The sequence below is a fragment of the Triticum urartu genome, chromosome 6A, assembly GCF_056163025.1.
Source record: "Triticum urartu cultivar PI428250 chromosome 6A, HENAU_Tu73, whole genome shotgun sequence".
In the NCBI taxonomy this organism is placed as follows: Eukaryota; Viridiplantae; Streptophyta; class Magnoliopsida; order Poales; family Poaceae; genus Triticum; species Triticum urartu.
The window spans coordinates 11,421,139-11,437,007 of record NC_141878.1 but is presented as its reverse complement, the minus strand read 5'-3'; the positions used below and the strand labels follow the sequence as shown (position 1 = coordinate 11,437,007).

Below are 15,869 nucleotides of genomic sequence, written 5' to 3'. Positions count from 1 at the left end.
TGGAGAATGGAGATCGTCCTGTCTCCAATTCTTGCGCTGCGCTTCCTTTTGCCTCCAAGAACCTCTTTACGAGTGTCCATACATTTTTTCCATTCTCTGATTTGCATGTCTCCACTTCTTTTAGAAATCCGGTATGGACAGTTGAGATTCGTAGGATGACCTGGATATATGTTCAAAACGTCAAGGCGACCATGCTCATACATCAGATGAGGCACACAATCCTCTGGGATTATCTGTTGAAAAACATAGTAATAACTTCATAGTTAGCAATGATGTACTTGTTTTATAGAAGTGTGCAAAAGATGCACGGATGTCGTAATAGTAAAAAATCTTACCAGGGTATCTCCATAGTAGTTACCGTAGTTCAACACGTGCACTAGTGGCACGTATTGATTGTAGATATTGTAATTCTCAAGATCATTACAAAATCCAACTAGATGATTTTTCTCCTTGTAAGTTAACTCAGAGCCATCGGTGTAGTAAGTTCTATCTACCATCTTCTGCACATTCTTTGATACTTCAAAATAAGCTATCAATGGAAATAAGCTATCAACTATTTTGAAATGAACAATATAAATTAGTTAATAATTAACTATGTGTGAGAAACTCACATAGCGGTAGAACTGGAGACGTATCAACAAGGACCCAAATGTCCATATTGTCTTGCTCGATTTCAGGATCACCAGGATCCATGGTGACAAGCATACCCTCATCAAAACCATACATCTTGCAAAATGCTTCCCAATTTTTGCAACCAAAACGGGTTACGCTCTCAGCATTATACAGATTTACTCCAAAATCCACATCATGATGGGTCGCTAGGTGAATTTTCTTCATTTCAAAATTTTCATGGTCTTCAAAATCCATCCTCTCCAAGACATAGCGTCTTGCATGACATGGGATAAACTATACTCTAATTGTAAAAGATGAAAATTACACGTTGAAATAGTTGAAGTCATGCTTAATTATGAAAAAAAAACACTTGTCATCGTTGCGTACCGTTTCAACTTCGAAGGTCTCCTCGAGCTTAATGCTGAAGCACCGATCATCGTCCAGGTGAGGCCTGTCTCACAGACCTTGATCGTCGTGGCACCAGTCGCACTCCCCCGGGAGACTTCCGTCGTCCGATGATGACATTTCCTACGTTCATAATTCAAAGATTAAACATGTACAATTAAATATATGTACTACAAAAACTAAATTAGATCATTACTATTCAACTAATCATATGCATATGCCTTGCATAGTGCTCTCCAATTTGAGCATTCAATAAGAAAAATCAAATCGCAAAATAAAGTAGTATTCAAATTAGGATGCATTCAATTATATGAAAAACTACATCATCTCCATGTGTCCGTACATCGTCGAATATTATCACTAATACACGGCGAATACTATCATACATATCGCCAGTACAGCTAGAACTGTAGCGCCCGACGGGTATCGGCGCGGGCGGTGGACACCCATTGGGAAGGAACCATCACAGGATCATAGCTCCAGTGAGATCCCTGAAGAACCTGCCAGGTATTCTCGAACCTGCCCTCCAACGCAACCATGTAGCGACGGACGTGCTGGTCCTCCTCGCTGACACGGTGACGTACCACCGCGGTGTCCGGAAGCCTCGGCACCGTCACTGGCCCACGCGACCGCCACCAAACAAGGATCGGGTCAACGACGGGCTGGCTCCTCACCAACCTACGCCCCCCAGAAGGTAGCACCTCCCAAAACCAGCCCGGCGGAGCCCAGTCCTAGACATGGCCCATCTGATGAAGCCGGCCTCCTCCACCGAGTCGACGACGAGGATGCGGGATAGGCATCGGCGACATCGATGCGGGAATAATTGCTTGAACTAAAAAAATAAACTAGTTCTATTAATTTTCCTGCTAAAAATAAACTACTTCTATATATAGTAAATAAACTAGTTTTCTTAAATCAACCAGTTCAACTACTACTAATATAAGCACTTAATTACTATAAATACAATAAAGTAGTACTAACTAAAAATAAACTACTTGTATATATAGTAAAATAAAGTAGTACTTATTAAATCAACTAATTCAACTACTAATTAAACTAGTTCAAAGCACTAACCTAGAATGTACTATCCTAAAATGCACTAACAGTAGAACTAATAACCTCAAATGCATTAAATCAACTAACCTTAAATTTAACTTTTGCAACACATTTTTTTTCTGAATATGCACATATATATATATATATATATGGTCATATATATACATAAATTGACAAAAAAAATTCTATGAACAAAAAAAATCATACATCAATTCATACATATCAATTGGATCATACATACATCTGCATATATACATATACATACAACATCCATATCAATTGGATCATACATACAAAAAAAAGCAGGCCAGGGCGGTGGCGGCGGCGCGCGGCAAGCAGAGAAGGCAGGGGCGGCGGCGTGGGGGAAGGGGAGGGGCCGGGGCTCACTAGGCGGCGGCGACAAGGCGCGGCAGAGGGCGGCGACGACAAGGTCGGGGCAGAGGGCGGCCACGTTGGGGTGGCGCGGGGCGGCGACCGCGTCGGGGCGGCGCGGGACGGCGTCAGAGGGGCCCGGGATGGCGCGCGGCGACGACGGCGATGGCGAGGCAGAGGGTAGCCTGGCGGCGGCGTCAGCGCGGGGAAGAAGAACTGAAACGAAAATTTCCAAAGTTCTGTATATATAGACCAAGCATTGGTTCCGATTCGTGGCACCAACCGGGACCAATGCCACTTTTAGTCCCGGTTGGTGGCACCAACCGGGACCAAAGACCACTTTTCGGCAGCCCAAAGGGCGGGAAGCGGCGGCCCCTTTAGTCCCGGTTGGTGCCACCAACCGGGACCAAAGGCCTTGTGCTGCTGCGCCCGCATCGAAAGTTTAGTCCCACCTCGCTAGTTGAGAGGGGTGCGCAGTGGTTTATAAGCCGCACTGCCGCACCCTTCTCGAGCTCCTCTCCATTGCAGGCTTACGGGCCTAATTGTCACTGCTATGCCTGTGGGCCTACTGGGCCTCCTGCGGGCCTGAATCCTGGCCCTTGGATGGGTTTCTAGTCATATTCAGGCCGTGGGGGCCCAGTAGGTGGCATTTTTTTTGTTTTTTTGTTGCTTTATTTATTTTATTTTGTTTCTACTTACAACAAAATACTTATTGTTGCTATTTTTATTTTTTTCCAGTTTTTTTGTTTTGTTTTCTCCATTATTTATTTTCTTTTGTTTTTTGCTTTATTTTTTAATTCTTTATGCTTTTAGTTTTAGAAAAATTATAAACTTTTTGTTAATGCCATTAGTTTTCAAATTTGAAAACACTTTTTTTGTTTTTTTTGCTTTCTTTGTTGCTTTATTTATTTTATTTTGTTTCTACTTACAACAAAATACTTATTGTTCCTATTTTTATTTTATTTTTCAGTTTTTTTGTTTTGTTTTTTGCATTATTTATTTTCTTTCGTTTTTTGCTTTATTTTTTAATTCTTTTTTTGCTTTTAGTTTTAGTAAAAATATAAACAGGGGATCGCCCCCGGTTCCATTTCATATAGAAAGAAACCACAACAGGACAAGTCTTACAAAACCAGGACTCAATAGGACAAAATAAAGAAACGGACTCAGAGAGAAGAAGCATCATGCCTCCTCCCACAAATGGCAACACTTGAAACAACAGAACCAATTGCGACAGATCAGCCCGGCTCCAGCATCAATGGCTTTGTCAGCCGCTCCCAGATCAGTTCCTGAAACTCTTGCATTTTCCCTCCCTGGAGATCTGGGAACAGCTTGGTCCAGTCCCTCAGATAATGATAGGCTCTTCCCAAGACGTGTTTCATAGAAATCCAAGAGCATCTATTAAAGACTACAGAATTCCTAAAATTCCAAAGTCCCCACAGGACAGCGGAGCTCACAACATTTAGTTGCTTGCATTTCTTGACACATAACCAGTTTTTCGCAACAGAAACAAAGCCACTGACCGAGATGTTAAAGACAGATTCTACCTCAGTCCAGACCAGCTTAGCTACTACACATTCAAAGAGCAAATGATGGACAGACTCAATCTCTTTGCAAAAAACACATTCTAGTGGTTTTGCTATGCCTCTTTTCCTCAAATTATCACAAGTCATGATTTTATTCTGAGAAAAAAGCCACAAAAACCCTTGAACTCTAGGTGGTACTTTCACATTCCAGACAGCAGGGAGGTAAATAGGCTGCACCCCCCTGAAATTAACAATAGCATATAGAGACTTAGAAGAATAAACTCCTTTAGACTCATACTTCCAAATCAAAGAGTCTGTCCCCTGAGTAAAGTCAGTTAGGGAAAGTATTTCAATCAATTCAAATCATTATAACATCAGTTCACCCGAGAAGGTCCTTCTAAAGGTGCATTTGAGCTCCTGTCCATCCCAGAGATCTGCAATGGTTTTATTCTTTTCATGAACCAAAACATATAGGTCCCAGTACTGTGTGGCTAGGGGAGTGTTACCATACCAGGTATCTTCCCATAATCTAACCAATCTACCATCACCTATTTGCCATTCATACCCCATCTTCAGACTCATACTTCCGAATCAAAGAGTTTGTCCCCTGAGTAAAGTCAGTTAGGGAAAGTATTTCAATCAATTCAAATCATTGTAACATCAGTTCATCCGAGAAGGTCCTTCTAAAGGTGCATTTGAGCTCCTGTCCATCCCAGAGATCTGCAATGGTTTTATTCTTTTCATTAACCAAAACATATAGGTCCTATTACTGTGTGGCTAGGGGAGTGTTACCATACCAGGTATCTTCCCATAATCTAACCAATCTACCATCACCTATTTGCCATTCATACCCCATCTTCAGACTCATACTTCCAAATCAAAGAGTCTATCCCCTGAGTAAAGTCAGTTAGGGAAAGTATTTCAATCAATTCAAATAATTGTAACATCAATTCATCCGAGAAGGTCCTTCTAAAGGTGCATTTGAGCTCCTGTCCATCCCAGAGATCTGCAATGGTTTTATTCTTTTCATTAACCAAAACATATAGGTCCTAGTACTGTGTGGCTAGGGGAGTGTTACCATACCAGGTATCTTCCCATAATCTAACCAATCTACCATCACCTATTTGCCATTCATACCCCATCTTCACTGCCTGCAGGGCCCACATAAAACTCTTCCAGAACTGGGAAGGGTGTGGGTCTCTACAGCACAGAATATTAGGATTTTTAGTATTATATTTACTATCTACAATCTTTCTCCACAGAGATCCCTCTCTAGCTATGTATCTCTTAACCCAGGAACCAAAAATTATAAACTTTCTGTTAGTGCCATTAGTTTCCAAATTAGAATAGTTAAAATTTGAATTCTTTGAAATTTGTGTGAATCACAAGTTTGTGATTAACTTTACTAAAAAAATGAACATAGATGCGCCTATAGAGAAAATTCAACCTAAATTCATAATTAATTTCTATGAATTTCAGAGAAATTCACTATGAATTTAGGTCAAATTCCCTGTATAGGGGCATCTATTTTCACTTTGAGAGGAGCTCAACAAGGCAGAGAGGGACGGGCTTATAAATAGGTGTGAGCGCCCTTCGGTTGGCGAGGTGGGACTAAACTCTGAGCGCAACGAGGACAAACCCTTTAGTCCCGGTTGGTGGCATGAACCGAGACTAACAGGGAGCCTTTGGTCCCCGTTCATGCCACCAACCGGGACCAATGGTGGTGGGACAGGAACGGGGCCCATTGGTCCCGATTCGTCCCACCAACCGGGACCAAAAGGTCCAGACGAACCGGGACCAATGGACCACGTGGCCCGGGCGGCCCCCTGGGCTCACGAACCGGGTCCAATGCACCCATTGGTCCCGGTTCTGGACTGAACCGGGACTAATGGGCTTACCTGGCCTGAACCTTTGCCCCCTTTTCTACTAGTGTAACAGTAACAAAAGAGTAGTGCAAGCAATAATAAATATTTTTGGTATTTTGTAGTGATTGTAACAATAGCAACGGGAAAATAAATAAGCGAGAACCAGTATATGGAAAACTCGTAGGCACCGGATCAGTGATGGATAATTATGCCAGATGCGGTTCATCATGTAACAGTCACAACATAGGGTGACACAGAACTAGCTCCAATTCATCAATGTAATGTAGGCATGTATTCCGAATATAGTCATACGTGCTTATGGAAAAGAACTTGCATGACATTTTTTGTCCTACCCTCCCGTGGCAGCGGGCTCCTATCGGAAACTAAGGGATATTAAGGCCTCCTTTTAATAGAGAACCGGAAGAAAGCATTAGCACATAGTGAATACATGAACTCCTCAAACTATGGTCATCAACGAGAAGTATCCCGATTATTGTCACTTCGGGGTTGTCGGATCATAACACATAATAGATGACTATAGACTTGCAAGATAGGATCAAGAACACACATATATTCATGAAAACATAATAGGTTCAGATCTGAAATCTTGGCACTCGGGCCCTAGTGACAAGCATTAAGCATAGCAAAGTCATAGCAACATCAATCTCAGAACATAATGGACCCTGCATTATGTTCCGTGTATTGACCCAGATGATTGCGAAAATCAATTTTCTGGGCTCCAATGAAGACATCCAAACGCAGTGCTAGTTTATCAAAAAAAACAGCAACAGTAAATCCTGTGCGAAGGAATGGGCTTTTCTGATTCCGGCCACCTTTGGACACGTAGCCCATCGCAATAACAATGGGCTAGCAATGGCCAGGGCCAGGCCCAGGCCCAGGCGAGCACTCACGGTTGGCCCACACGGCCTCAAAGCCAGGTACTACTAATACCACCCCTAGGGTTTCCACCTTCTTCCCTCACTCCCTCGCAGCCGCCTCCGCCGCCCACCACCGGCGGTGCGGGGAAATCCACCGCCTCGCAGATGCTTTCTGCCCTACCGAAACCACTAGCCACGAAAGGAAAACAAGGGACGGAGTGGAGGCGAGAACGCCGGCGTCCGCGGCGGCGGTGAAGGACGGGACGGCCGAGTTGGAGACGGAGAGCTCCACCACCGGCGGCACCTCTCCCTCCCGCGACCGGCTGCTGCTCACCCTACTCCGTCCCCGTCTCCTCCCGCAGCAGATCCACGCCGCCGGGGTCGAGCCCGTCGTCTCCGGCGGGAGCGCGGCGGCGAGGAAGGACGGGACGGCCGAGTTGGAGACGGAGGGCTCCACCACCGGCGGCACCTCTCCCTCCCGCGACCGGCTTCTGCTCACCCTACTCCGGCCCCGTCTCCTCCCGCAGCAGATCCACGCGGCCGGGGCCGAGCCCGTCGTCTCCGGCGGGAGCCCGTCGGCGCCAGCAGCCTTCCCCGGTGTCCACTCCAACAATCCTACACAGTAAGATCCCAAACCCACCCCCCACCATTCTCGCCTTCTAGGGTTCCGTTGTCTACACCTACTGGTTTTATGGACGGCCTACACCTTGATGTATGCCTCGGATCAGCAGAAGTGTGTTACTTGGTAGAGATGTTCTTTCTCTTGGAGAAAGAAGCATTATTCAGTAATCTTCTTTAAGACCAAAGGGTACTGTGTTTGTTCACTTCCTGCAACTTATGGGATTTATGTAATGTGTCATGTGTATATAGGTGTAGGTTTTTGTTATGCTGTGGTAGATCTTTGGAAAAGGATCTATGTTGTAGCTGGTTGTCATGGTTAAACTTTCTTAATAGGTGATAGCAAGGTTGTTGTACCAGGAAACCAATAGACTTGTGAATACATCTTTTTGTTATTGTGGGGGGATATTAGGAAGATCATGTGGCTGCTCATCCTGCACATCTTCTTAATCAAATAATATATTTGAGTTCATAGCATGACACCCTACCTTAGATTTATATTGGTACAGCATTGCTGGACACAACAAACCAACCAGAATCTACATCTGCATATTTTGAGTCTGAGATTTACGTGTCTACTAGTTTGTCTTTTGTTATGTTTAAAGGAAAAAAGTGAAACATTGTCGATTTTCTTCTGTAGGATTAAATCATGGAAATGCCAAGAGGTAGGAGGAGCTTAAAGGATGCTAAATACTGGCGGTGTTCGAAAGGTTATAAGAACCAACCCGAGCTTCATGAATTTTTTGACACCCCCCCTTTTGTGTGTGGTTGTGGGTGTAAACAGAAGGTATGTGTTTATCGACCACTTATTTTCAGCCATTTCATCTCATTTGTATGTTGTTCTGTTTTGCTCCTTTTGTCCATTGTATATTTCTCTTCTTATGCCAATATTTTTCTTGGATTGTAGCACAAAGGGGATTTCGATTTTTGTTTAGACCATGTCACTGTCAATGGCAGCGGATTATTGGGTGACTTTATAGACCAAGCAGATGAAGGTACATGTCTCATGTTTGGAACCAGGAACCAAAATTATTATCTATGACATGTTTAGTAACTTCATAACTGTTCATGTCTGTTGCTGTTATTGGGTAGTTGTGTCCATGATCAGCGCATGTGTGATTGCTAAAATAAGTCTGTTTGTGTTTGTTTTAAGCATCTGTTATGACTTATAAGTATTCCAGTCAACTTAGAAATTTATATATCTTGTGTAGATTAGAGCTATTTATGTGAAGGTAAATTCCTAAGTATTGCAATGTCACAAGACATTTGGTTTATTAATTTCGATAGAGTTATTTGAAATGTTGTAGTTATATGACATTAACATGCTAATAGCCTAATTTTAGAGGAAACATCTTAATATCATATTTTAGAGGAAACATGCTAATTTGATTGGGCAACGGGCCATTCGGTTACAGATTTTGATTTGCTTTGTGTTACCCGGCAACGGTTGGACTCACTTTGTGAACTTGAATAGTACAGCCTATAGGCGGTAAATTTCCAAAATAAGTTGAGCTATTTGATTCTGATGTAAAATTTGCAGCCACATTTTTTCACTAGAAAACTCAAATAAACTCAACATTTTTTCTGTTTTAAAACTACCACCTGGGGCCTGAATATGTAGCTTGAAATAGACTAGGGTGAAGATTCCTGTTTTGGGCTTTATCATGGCATGTGGTGCATATTTTAGGAATGTTAGATATTGAAAGCCTGTAGACACTTTATATTGCCATTTTAGGTCATTTTCTCTTACGTATTGGAAATAATCATTTTTATTTTGCAGAATTATGTATAGCATGTACTTATGGCAAGCAGCTGGAGGTGACAAAGAGGATCAAGTACTTAATGAAAGGAAGAAACCCCGAGTCACCCACACCTCGGGTTATTCCTTCAGATTTGGACGTAAAGTATGAAAAGATGATTGGAGATTACCCAAAGGGTGGGATTGCTCAGTTAATCCTAATGGGGCTGATATTGAAAGAGCAAGGGATACTGAATGAGGTGAGCTGCATTCAGGTCTTTACCTTTTGCTGTTGCTTCTGATTTCCTTGTTTTCAGCTATTGATTGTTTCTATGATTTGCTTCTATCTTCTGTTCTAACTGTTGTTCTGTTGTTTTGCAGTCGTGCACTTGTATTTATAAGGCTTCGAATGTGTCTGTGATACCTGAAAAAGATCCAGCACGAATTGTTGCTGCACTGGCTGATGGTTTCCCATTAAATGCTGGTGTTATTCATGGGAAAAAGCTATCACAACTCAGGTACTGTCAAGCTTACAAAGCTCCTAGTCTTCGCCGAGTCATTCAGAAAAGGGATATGGGTAGGCTTAAGGGGATTCCTGGGCATGCTGTGCTGTTGGTTGGGGCTGGTAGAAAAGAAGGCAAATTATATTATTATTTCATGAACTCTTGGGATGAATTTGCAGTTCGTAAAAATAACCGTGGTGAGATAGTTGGGCAATCAATTGGAAAAATAAGTGCAAACAGGTTGTACCGAAACGTGATACGGTTGTCACGCTTCAAGGAAGCCGAAACAGCTGAAAGTCTTTTGCCTCAGCCCCTGCCTGTTACTGCTGATTGCCGTAATGTAGTTCTGCTTGTTCCTTAGTTAATTTGTAATCAAGTATTTAAATGAGTACTTTTGGATATATGTAACGTTTGAATATATAATATTTTGGCCACCACTTTTTTTTCTATCTTTTGGTTGATAATTCTCATATAAAGATTGTCCTTGGGAGCGGCCCCAGTTCAAAACTGGAGCAGGGCTTCCTAGTGAATTACTCCCTCCATTCCTAAATATAGGGTGTATTTTTTGGCACGAAAATTAAAGAACGCACATGGAAAGAAAATTTCACAAGTTTTGGGTGATATTACAACTGACTAATTGGCATGATAAAATAGAGGAGATTGCCTAATATAGGTAAATGTAATCAAATCCCTAAAAAAATTATCCAAACGAGTGATGCAACGCGATACACCTTATATTTTGGGTTTTTTCTTAAAAATCTATACACCTTATATCAAAGAACGGAGTGAGTATGAAATATAGCTCAAACCCATCCGTGGCACTTATGTGTGGGTCCAATTTGTCCGCGTTTACTTCTCTTCCTTCCCGTCCCCTCCTATGCGGTCACTGCTCCCCTTCTCCCTCCTCCAGCGAGTGTGCACAAAGCACTACAGCAGGTAATATTTGTACATACTTTGGAAAAAATCATACTCTTTTTCTGGATAAGTGCGGTTGTTATTGAAACAACTTTCGACTAGGGGTACTTCACTAACGTGGTCTTACAACAAAGGTTGCGCACACTTTACAAGAGTGACACAATGATATTCTTTTTTGCGAAAAGATCAAATCTATTATAGAACTTTACCGGAAGTATAAAACACCTCAAACATAATAAAAATTACATCAAGGTCCATTGACCACTTTGAACCCTCTGTAGAATTACTGGCCGAAGTTAACTCAAACCCTCTTCCAATCTACTGGCCGAAGTTAACTCAAACCCTCTTCCAAACTCCAGGCCGAGTTCTTGGAACCCTCTCTCGAACTCCAGGCAGGCAGGATCGATCTGAGTCAAACACAACTCCACACTAGCTAAATACCCGTACGTGACGAAACAATATCTATACCAATATAAAAAGATCCAAAGGGGCAGATCTAACTAATTTCGGCCATCGAACTAAGTTAATCCAACGATCTAGATTGCTTCAATACCAATATAAAAAGACCCAAAAAGGCAGATCTAACTGATCTCGGTCATCGAACTAAGTTAATCCAACAATCTTGCACACTACTAGGGAAAAGTCTATACACAGAATCTTACCAGCAGCGCCCTTTAAAATTAGGCGCTGCTGCTAAGTAGCAGCAGCGCGTGCGCTAGAAACTTGCTGCTGAAACAAGTTTATCAGTAGCGCGCACACTCCAAGAAGCGCTACTGCTAAAATTGCTACGGACCGTAGCAGTAGCGCATTCACGCAATAATCACTACTGCTAAGTTTACTACTAAAATTTAGTCCCACCTTGCTCCGTGAAGAGAGTTTGTACCACCTTAAATATGTTACTTCTACAACTTTCACAAGCACTTGGTCTTCATTGAACTCTATGTGTAGGATCTGTGGACGCAATAGGAATCCTCGCTAGTTCTAAACCAACCGGCGAGGATTCCTATTGACAAATCAGATTGTACACAAAAAAACCATTGATGATCAATGTATTTTTTATGTCTATGTCTATTTTTACATACTGACACATAGCAGTAGCGCGTTCTCGGCGAAAGGCGCTACTGATAGGTCGTTTAGCAGTAGCACATTTTTCTATAGCGCGCTACTGCTATGCAATTCCATCCCCCCACTCACCTATCTGATCGAGATCACACTCACACACACACTCACTCGGTCTCCTCCTCATCACCCCCCTTGCTGCCGGTCCTGCCCCGTCGCCCCTCCTTCGATCTGCGCCGCTGTCACCTCATCCTCCTCGCTGGACTCGGTACCGGCCTCCTCCTCTGTCCTCCCTCCACTCGCCGCCGGCCGGCCCCTCCTCGCTCCGCCTTCCTCCTCGATCCGTCCTCCCTCCACTCGCCGCCGGCCGGCCCCTCCTCGCTCCGCCTTCCTCCTCCGTCCTACTATCTTCTCCCTCCTCGAGTCGCCCCTCCTTCTCCCTCCTCCTTGCTACATTTTGATTTAGTAGGCTAGTTCATATGCAACATTTTGATTTAGTTGATATGATTCAGTTGATTTAGTAGGCTAGTTGATTTAGTTGATTTATAACATTTTGATTTAGTTGATTTAGTAGGCTAGTTGATTTAGAACATTTTGATTTAGTTGATTTAGTATGCTAGTGGATTTAGTATGCTAGTTGATTTAGTTGATTTAGTATGCTTGATTTTATTGTTATTTTTTTGTACATGGATAGGTAGATGCTTTTGTTTTTTGTAATAAGTTATTTTTTGGCAAAATGTAGGTGCCAATTTAGTTAAATTTGCCACTTGTTTGTTTAAACAATTGTCTTAGGCAATAGGGGCCAAATTAGGATTATAATTGTCCATAAAATTGTTTATCGTGGAAGAACCAAAAATATCACATGCTACTGTTTTTCTTTTCTATGAAGTGAATCGTTAATCCTTTGCTCATATTGCTTTAGGAAAATGGCGCCATCACCAGCACCACTATGTCGACTGTGCAAGTCAAGGTGCGCCAGCAGCCTTGCAACTGGCAAGCTGTTCGGCATCTACTTCCAGCCGAGTTTTCGTCATGCGGCGGTAAGAAAATTAGATGAAATGTAACAACTATTTTATTTTTAGTGTTGGCATTACTGCATTGTGTCATTTTGCTTTTCTTACACAGATCGTCCCATGCAATGTGAGGTTGAAATTCAACAAGCTGACAGCAGACACTGTGACATTTGAGGCTCCTGGGGGGCCGTACACTATGGAGGTCGAGAAAGGACGCAATATGTCGCAGATTGGAGGAGATGGATGGGCCCGTTTCCTCGCCGCATGCGTCTTACTGGTGGTGAGTTGATCAGCTTCTCCTTCAGAGCAGAAAGACCCAAGTTGGCTGTCATTTATCTCAACCTGGTGGAAGATGATGAAAATGATGAAGATGACGAAGATGATGAAGATAATGAGGACCTACTCGATGAAGATGATGAGAACCCACTTCATGAAGTCATTGTAGCTCAAAGAATGAGGCTGAGCGAGAACTAGTAGAAAAAGGGTCAAATGTGAGACACATTAGTTTCCATTTGTAACAGAACCGGCATTAATGTGTTCATTGGTGCCGGTTCCAACGGCTAGGCGGGAGGAGCTCTTTAGTACCGGTTCATGGTGAACCTTTAGCACCGGTTCGTGTCACAAACCGGTACTAATGAAAGTGGTGGCAGGATGTAGTCAGAGTGGGGCCCCTCCAACACCTTTAGTACCGGTTCGTGGCACGAACCGGTATTATCGTCGTGAGGATTCGGAGGATGAAAATAGATTTGAATTCTGATGTGCGGTTTGAAAGATATGACTTTTTGACTTTTTGAAAATCTGAAATAAATACATATGGTTCTGGTCGTTCTCCAAAGTAAAGGGACAGTGTGAAGACATTTAATGCTGCAGTCACATGCACTAGCAGACAAAAAAATTAGGCATGCATGCGCTGTGAGCCAGGCCGCTCGTTTCCTTTAAAAGGTGCACGACCACTTTTTAGATTTCAGGTAGGTTTAATGTGTATATATGAAAATATTCGTGAATTCAAAGAAAGTTCATTGATTTTTTTTAAGTTCGCCTGTTTACCGGACAGAGTACTGATTTGACCAGCATATCCCTTGTGTTCACACCCTCTCTCCGTCGGCCCTCATGACTCCCCGTCACGGCCACCAGGGCCATGGCCAGACCGCCGTGAACCCTACCTCGAGTGGCCACAAACCCTCCCCTGCCGCTCGGAGCCTTGGAGGGTGGCATCTGCGGAGAAGGATGGCAAGGGAGCTGGGCCACTGCTCTTGCGCACTGCAGGGAAGGTTCGTCCAAAGCTCTAATCCGTGTCCGGCGGAGGAGATGAGGGAAGAAGGAGATCGATTCGGATCTGCAACCCCGCTGCCTGCATCCGTGTTTTTAAGGTGAGAAGGAGATTTTATCCTCGGTGCTTTTGCAGAGTTATAAAAAGTTTCCGTAGTATCCTTCCCAACGCCGCCGCCAGACCGATCCACAACCAATCAAATCCCTATCTCCGTGGCCACCGGCGATGGCGCTGGTGTCCACCAACCTCAGCCAACCGGGCCCCCGGGTCTACGAGCCGAACTACGCTTCCGACGCCCCCCGGTCCAAGGAAGAAGCCGAGTCCAGATCCCATCTGCTGCACAAGATCGGCGCCATCTACCGCAAGGCGCGGAAGCGGCTACCGCGCGGCCGCCGCCGGCCGCAGGGCCTCTGCATCGGCCTCCTCGACCCGGCGTCCAACATCGTGATCAACAGTCTCATCGAGTGGAAGCGCGAGCGCGAGGGCAGCCGTAAATCTACTAGTACGTGTGAGGTTGTCCCACAGGATGACCTGGAGCACCGGTCGCTCGACGGCCTGGTGGTCTTCCTCACCCGCTTGTTCCCCAACCTATCCGAGGGCCTGGCCGTGCGCTACCTGCGGCTCACCAACGCCGACGTCCTCATCGCCGCTTGCATCGTCTTGTCGGACCATGGCGTCAAGAGTTTCTGTGACTCCGGGCCGGACAATATCAATATGTCCCTCAAGTGCGCCGGTCTCGCCGCCAGGCACCCCAACGTCTACCGCCTCATCTACTCCTGGTGCAACATATGCAGCCGCATGGACGACGCGCTGCCCCTCCTCACCCGGTTGCGCGAACGACAAGCATCCCGCCGTCCTATCTGTTCGGAACTTGTTCGTATGCTTGACTATGGACTCCCGGCCCGTGAAAAAGATGTGTGGTGTGTGTGGAAACTTGCTGAAGCTTCTCTTCGACATCGTCCATGCAGCATGCCGAAACATCACACCCACTTGCTCAACCGGACGCTCCAGGACACCATCCACGGGTACTACATCCAGGCCCTTGCACGGCTGCCAGCAGGCTCTCGCTTCCACCGCGGCTTGATAAGGGCTGGCCACTGCTACGGCCCGCTCGACCCCGTCTCCAACATCATCATCAACACCATCTGGTACGACTGCGTTTCCACCCACCATGAAACTCGAGCTGGATGTGATCGGCACGCGGTGCCTCCACCGGGTGGAGAACCGCTCCTTGTACGGCATGGCCTCCTTCCTCTGCACACGGTACCATCGCTCTAGTTTCCATCGAGCTGTGCGCTGCCTACTCCAGGCTGATGCCAACCTTGTGCTCGCTGATCCCAATCTTGATCCTCCCGCTCACGCTCCGCCGTCTTTGCAATGGGGGGAGGCGTGCTGAGGCACGCACCAGTTGCTGACCTACTTTGCAGAGTTCATGCTCAAGGCCCCCCGGACACCAGTCACTGGTAGAAAAATGGCCTATTGTCCCGGTTCGTAAGGGCCTTTTGTCCCGATTCTGGAACCGGGACTAAAGGGTCGGTACTAATGCCCTGTCCCTCACCCGGTACAGATGGGCCTCCACGTGGCCTGTGCGCGGAGCCCAGGCAGGAGATCCTTTGGTCCCGATTGGTGGTAGGCATCCACGCGTCAGCATTTCTGTGGTTGGGGTTTTTGTTTTTTTTTGAAAGGAGGAGGGGGGGGGGGTTGGGGCTTTTGAGGGGTTAATTTAGGTGTTTCATATATTGTGTTAGCTAGCTATAATTAATAAAGAGAAGTGTCCTCTCTTATGTCCGTACTTGGTCGACGCTACGTACTATACATACGTATAGAGAGGACTAGACACGCTAGCTAGCTAGTAAGCAAACGAAGAAAACAGAAGATCGTCATGAACATATATGCATACAGAGAGAAGTGATATCGACCAGCTCTCCTTCTCCGAGAGATTGGTCAAACAACAAGTTCTCGTATATCTATCCGACACTACCGGCTACATATATACAATAATTATCTCTTACAAATATAATCATACGGACTCAGGGTCCACA

General features: G+C 44.7%; 1 protein-coding gene and 1 pseudogene across 3 annotated transcripts; both read left to right on the top strand.

Moving 5' to 3' along the window:
* The first annotated feature begins 6,891 nt into the window (after nt 1-6,891).
* LOC147963149 (uncharacterized) lies at nt 6,892-13,052 on the top strand. 3 transcript variants are annotated; one of them, XM_087527227.1, is made up of 7 exons: nt 6,892-7,333; nt 7,970-8,116; nt 8,237-8,324; nt 9,110-9,327; nt 9,449-9,585; nt 12,467-12,584; nt 12,670-13,052. In XM_087527227.1, the coding sequence occupies exons 2-7, from the start codon at nt 7,979-7,981 to the stop codon at nt 12,844-12,846; spliced, it is 876 nt and encodes a 291-aa protein (XP_087383353.1). In that variant the 5' UTR covers nt 6,892-7,333; nt 7,970-7,978; the 3' UTR covers nt 12,847-13,052. The 3 variants fall into 3 exon arrangements, with proteins under 3 accessions (XP_087383353.1, XP_087383354.1, XP_087383352.1); XM_087527228.1 differs by having other exon boundaries at nt 12,733-13,050; XM_087527226.1 differs by lacking the exons at nt 12,467-12,584; nt 12,670-13,052 and having other exon boundaries at nt 6,893-7,333; nt 9,449-10,408.
* A 1,000-nt stretch (nt 13,053-14,052) lies between these two features.
* On the top strand, nt 14,053-15,223 carry LOC147963148 (uncharacterized; annotated as a pseudogene).
* The last annotated feature ends 646 nt before the right edge of the window (nt 15,224-15,869 follow it).